The sequence below is a fragment of the Pteropus alecto genome, unplaced genomic scaffold (assembly GCF_000325575.1).
Source record: "Pteropus alecto unplaced genomic scaffold, ASM32557v1 scaffold134, whole genome shotgun sequence".
NCBI lineage: Eukaryota > Metazoa > Chordata > Mammalia > Chiroptera > Pteropodidae > Pteropus > Pteropus alecto.
In genome coordinates, this window is record NW_006436283.1 from 1,944,057 (window position 1) to 1,949,882 (window position 5,826).

Here is a 5,826-nt window from a genome sequence, read left to right on the forward strand (position 1 = left end):
TGACATGAGGAAGGGGTCGATGTTAATTTACTTTTTCATACAGACATCGAGTCGATATAACACCATTTGTGAAAAACGATCCTTTCTCCAAGGAATCTTCGTCAATAGTCCCTTGCTCATATCGCCTTTTTCTGGAGTCTTCCATCCCGCTCCATTGACTTAAGTGCACCTTTTCACCACTACCTGACGGCTTTGACTACCACAGGTCTGTAAGTCTCAAACTCAGATCAGTTCTCCAACTTTCTTCTCTCTCTCTTTTTTTTTTTTTTCTGTAATTGCTGTGTTCATTCTAGGTCTTTTCCGTATGAACTTTAGAGTCGGCGCGTCATTTTTTACCCCGGAAACATCCCGCTGGAATTTTGACCGGGATGGTGAAAACTATCTGGGTGCGTTTGGTAAAGTTGTCATCTTAACCGTGCCGACTGCTTCGGTCCACGGACGTGGCATCTCTCTCCATTTAGGTTTCATTTCGTTTTGTCTCAGCAAGGTTTTGTGTTTTTCAGTGTAAAAATCTTTCATGTCATTTGTTAAACTTATTTCTAAATATTTGATGTAGGGTATTTCGTTTTGCTGCTATAAATGAATTTTTCTATTTGTTACCTTTTCCAATGATCTGTCGCCCGTCTTTAAGAATACAATTAACTTTTCCTTATTAACCTTTCAGCCTGCGATCTCGCTCCATTCACCTATTAGTTCTAATAGCTGTTTTGTAAATTCCACGGGATTTTTCACGTAAACGATCATATCATCTGCACAGAGGAACCGTTTTCCTTCTTTTATCCCTAATCGTGATGCATTTGATTTTCTTTTCCTGCCGTATCCAGAGGCTAGAGCCTCCGGCAGAGCATTAAGCAGCCGTGGCGAAAGCAGATACGCTCACCCATCCTGACTTAGGGGGGGAGCGGGTCGGTGTCTCACCCTGACTGATGTCAACTGTAGAATGTTCGGGGTGCCCTTTGTCAGTTCGAGGGGGCTTCCTTCGAGTCCTCGTTCGCCGACGGCTTTTATCGTGAACGAGTGTTAGATTTTCGTCAGGTGCATTTTCTGCATCGATTCACGTACGTACTTTCCATGGACATCTCTGGTTATTTGCTCAGGATCAATATCTAGAAATGAAAGTAAAGGGTCAAAATGTATAAACGTTTCTAAGCCTTTTGCATCCTATTTCCAAGTCGTCGTTCGGAGAAATCTGACCCCTTGGCTGTGCGAGCATGTCTGTGTCCCCAGACTCTCACCGACACTAGATGTTGTAATTTTTAAAATGACTGCCCACCTCGGTTACTAGGTGGAGAAAGAACTCGCGTGCCGTGTCTTGCTGTGGCCATGCTGGCTCTTTGTCATCCTGTCTTTGCATTTTGGAGATCCTCGGAAAAGGACACAAAGTAAGAAATGCTACACATCCTCTAGCTTTACCTACAAAACATTTTCGTAGGTAAATATTGGGAGTTATTACCTAAACTAACCGTCCTCCAACCTTAGCGCGCTGCACCTAATGATTTTCTGCATAAACCAAATTATATGCAGCACATATGTATAGTCTTAAAACCGAATTGCTCTACATGTGTAAAAAGATAAAAAGTTAAAGCCGTAGGTATTTCAATTTTGCCGAGCTTGTGCTTCCTTACGATTGTTTTCCAATGACTCGAAGATGACTCGAAGATTTACTCCAGACGCGTTACGTTTCCACCCCAGGCGTCAGTATTAAATGCCTTCGCGTTCCGTGCCAGGCCCGTGCTGGGACCTGGGGACACATAAGCTACCAAGACCTGTGGCACCGGTCTTGAGGGGGAAACCGATGTCATCCTAGGTGACCTAGGTGACCTAGGTGACCGTACAGCCGTCCGCTGCGACAGGCCCTAACTAATGGAGGACCGAGGCTTCCATCAACTTTGCTCCACTTCTAGCCCGTGGAACCCCAGCTGTGGGTCCCAAGCACCGTGTGGTGAATTCATTCATCAATCAATTAATTAATGTAAATAATTGCCCCCTGATGAGTTAGAAAGGGCTTGAGCAGACTTCCGCCCGGAGGCAGGCAGCATGCTGTGGGACGGCGTGTGGCGGGCCCTCTCTCTCTCTCTGGGGCCGGTCCCCCGGCCACAGCGCAGAGCAGGGGCCTCCGCCCGTGACTCTCAGGGCGTGTCCACCCTGGACCCGGTTTCCGGGAACCCTGGCCTCCCGCAGGGCGAGCAGATGCAGCGTGTTGGGAAGGGCACACAGGTTTTAGCGGGTGGCGCTAGGTGCGTGTGGAGTGGCGGTGGGGACAGTGGAGGCTGGAAATAATGCCAGTCTTCGGTGGCCCCTCTCCAGCTGGGTTTGGGGGTAAGCCGGGGGTGGGCTGGCTGGCTGGGGGAGACATGCCGAGCCCACACCCTCCTGGCTGCTGCCCCCTCGCCATAAGCAGATTATGAAACACCGTGGACAGTGGCGGGGGTCGGGAGGTTGGGGGGTGTTATCTTCAGACCGGCCACCGGCCCCGTTTTACAAATGACGATTGCATAGTGCCGTTAGGGCCTGGTGAGGGTCTACGCGGGAAGACAGGAGAGGGGTCTATGCGGGAAGACAGGAGAGCCCCTCGGCCTTTTGGGGACCAAGTCTGCCGCGTGGCCACAGTGGGGCAGCTCACCTGCCTCCCTTCCCATCTGGCCATCTCTTTTCACCTGAGTCTGTTTCCTCAGAGAGCACAGGTGCCCCACAGAGGTGGGAGGTCGGCTCCGGCCACTTCTTTAGGTAGGAAGAAGAGCCGCCGCGGCCCGCACACCTGGCTCGATTGTTCCAGAAGCAGCGAAGGTCCTAGAAAAGCAATCTTTGTCTTTGAGGGAGTTCCCAGTCACGGGACTGTGCTCGGTCCCTCCAAAGCAGCTTCACGTGGAGCCCTGGTGCCCACCGGGGAAGAGGTGCTGGAGGCGAGTCACCCCAACACGTGTTCTGGGGTGAAAGAGGCAGGCCGGATCCAGTGATGGCGGTCGTACCTCTGTCAGATGCTGGGGTTGCAGCCCGAGGCCGATGTTTGCCTTAATCTGAGTACGTTTTAGCGAGCGTTTGCTAGATGTGACTATTAAAATCCCAAGAGACGGCATTTAACCTGCGGTGTGGCAGAGTCCAGATTACAAAACGTTTGTGACTGGGGTCCCAAACGAATTCATGAATTTTTTTTGAAAACACAGAGTAAAAGGGGTGCAATGCTGAACTCAAACTTAGAGGCGGTGAACTGTGCCTGGTTCGAATCCCAGCTCCGCCACCTGCCGGCTGTGTGACCTCAGGCAAGTCACGCGACCCCTCTGGGCCTCAGGTCCTCTTCTGTGCGATGGGGGCGCTAAGGCCATGCATGACCGTGGAGGAGGCGCTAACAGCCGGGAGAGGCGGCCAGCCCAGGGCCAGGCCCGCGCTGGCTGCATCGGCATCGGCGGCGTTAGTGACCCAGGTGTTCCCTTCCTGAACCGCAGACTGAACCAATGATTTTCCAGGAACGTAGGGACCCGGTTTGAACGCGTGCGGAAAGCCCACTCCGTCCAAAGTGGTCAGGACAGGTCCCCGAGGGCCTTCATTCTACACAAAGCCCTCGTTATCCTCATGATGCAGACGAGGAAGCAGGCTGGGAAAGGCATGGTGACTCGCCCAAGGTCACACAGCATGGGCTGGTCAGCGTGACCTTGTCTGTCGTTCTGAAGTGGAACGGAATTCGATTGCGAAAATGTGTCCTCGTCCCCAGGACAATGTCACCGGGCGTGCCTCGTAACGGGTTCATCCATTCCTCACTCACTCACTCATTCATTCGTGGGTTTCTGGAGAATGTGCTACGCGCATGTGTGTTCGGCGTGTCTGCGAATGTGTGACTGAGCCCGGCACGCGTGTGTGCGAGTTTTCCCCCACGCTCTGCCTGCACAGAGACGTGTGGCCAGTACACCACCCGCTCCCCAGGTCCCCCTCCAGCGCGGACGCCCACCTGCGCTTCCCGGACAGCAGCGGCCTCCTGCAGACGCCGCGCTGGGACGAGCCGCAGCGGGCGCGCACCCTGGAGCAGATCTGCGGCGTGTTCCGCGTGGACCTGGGACACATGCGTTCCCTGCGCCTCTTCTTCAGGTGAGAGCGGCTCTCGCGGCTTCCCGGAGGCCGGCCTGGGGCGGTGTCCGCCAGCGCCCGCTTCCCGGCGGCACCGACGCGGGTCAGGGTGCTCCCAAGCTCTTCCCTCTGCCTTCAGGGCGGTGGCGGCCAGCTGTCGCTTTGGACTCTGGCTTGGGCTGGGGACACAAGCCAAACGGGGCTGCAGAGAGTGGTGGCTGCGGGCTGCTCCCCATCACCCACTCGGCAGCTCTGGGGCTGGGCCGGGGCCTCCTGGAGGAGGGCGCCCTTTCTCTCACCGGGGACAGAGCAGCTGCCCAGCACCATGGTCAGGTGTGTTCTCCTGGACGGCAGGGGGGCCCCGCCATGGGGCGGCACCACCCAAAGTCCCGCCCGGAGGAAGCGGGCGTGTCTGTCGCATATGACAGGAGGGGATGCCAGACCCAGAGCCACATTCCAACCTTTGACGGAGGGGCCGCTGAGGCCGGGCACGGGGCCTGATAGACGGGCAGTGACGGCCCAGGACACCCCTCCCACAGTGCCACCCACGCCTGCTGGAGGAGGGCCCCCGCCGGAGGTTCTCTGGGGGCCTCCTCCTCTGGGTTCAAATTCTGACTCCGTTAACGGCCTCCACCCCGGACTCTCCTGGAAAGAGGGGACGATGAGGCCTGGCAGGCGGGGGTAGGGACAGAGGGCCACTCAGGCAGGTCTCCACCGGAGAGAGCAGGGACAGTGCCACTTCCCAGCCTCCCCAGGAGGGGCTCTTCGCCTTCTTCAGCAAAGGGGGTGATGGCTTAAATTGGGGCGTAATTCTGCCCCCCTTCCCACCCAGCAGCCAAACTCCACGGGGACTTCCTGTTTCCTGCCTCTGAGACCCATGACGGGGGCATCTGATGATGCCTGGAAATAAAACCCCGTGTGTACATGTTCACCCCTTCTCTCTTGCCCCTGCGTCAACCGCTCAGCGACGAGGCCTGCACTAGCGGCCAGCTGGTCGTGGCCAGCCGGGAGAGCCAGTACAAGGTTTTCCACTACCACCACGGCGGCCTGGACAAGCTGGCGGACGTGCTTCAGCAGTGGAAGTACTGTGCCGAGACGCACCTCAGGGACCAGGTAGCCGGGGGAGGGGCGCACCTGGGGTGGGAGGGGTGGGAGAGGCGCCCCGGAGACACCTGGCTGCTGACCCCCTCTCCGCGCCCCTCCTCCGTCAGGGGTCCAGGACTCCCAGGCGCACCTCTCTCCTCCTGCGCCCAGGGCCCCGCGGGGTGACACCGTGGTGGCTCCCGGCTGATCGGGCAGCAACTTTGGGTTTGAAACATGCGCCCGGGGCTTCTTGTAAAGTCAGTGCTCTGCACTTGAAAAATCATGTTTTGACAAGGCTTCCTGCCATATTTTGCTCAATCTACATACAAATGTAATAAGAGCTCTTTAATTATCTGTTTAAGATACTGTATGTGCTTATTAGACGCGGGCTGACTTTAAAATTCCCTTGCTCCCCACCGAGCCTCCTGCTGGCTCCCTTATTACGGTAGATGCCGTTTCTTCCCCCCTACATTGAACAACCTTTGATTTTTGAATTAAATGTCAGCTGCAGTTTGGCCCTGGATCTGTGACTGCCTGTGGAGGCGACCTGACAGGCGGGCTCCCTGCTCGCTGAACAGCGATCCCTTTGTACGCGGCCAATCACATGTAATTTATTGCAGGCCCCGCCGGCAGAGGCAGGGGGAAGTTGGGCCGAACTAGGCATTAATTCTGTTTTGCGGCCGG

General features: G+C 55.9%; 1 protein-coding gene across 1 annotated transcript in view; it reads left to right on the forward strand.

Annotated features, from left to right (window-relative positions):
• Positions 1 to 2,389: 2,389 nt before the first annotated feature.
• LOC102894317 (TBC1 domain family member 16) overlaps positions 2,390 to 5,826 on the forward strand; it is a 16,485-nt gene continuing 13,048 nt past the window's right edge. The window contains 2 exon segments of the mRNA XM_015589734.2: positions 2,390 to 4,080; positions 5,025 to 5,172. Of these exon segments, the coding sequence (XP_015445220.2) occupies positions 3,803 to 4,080; positions 5,025 to 5,172 (426 nt within the window). The 5' untranslated portion in view covers positions 2,390 to 3,802.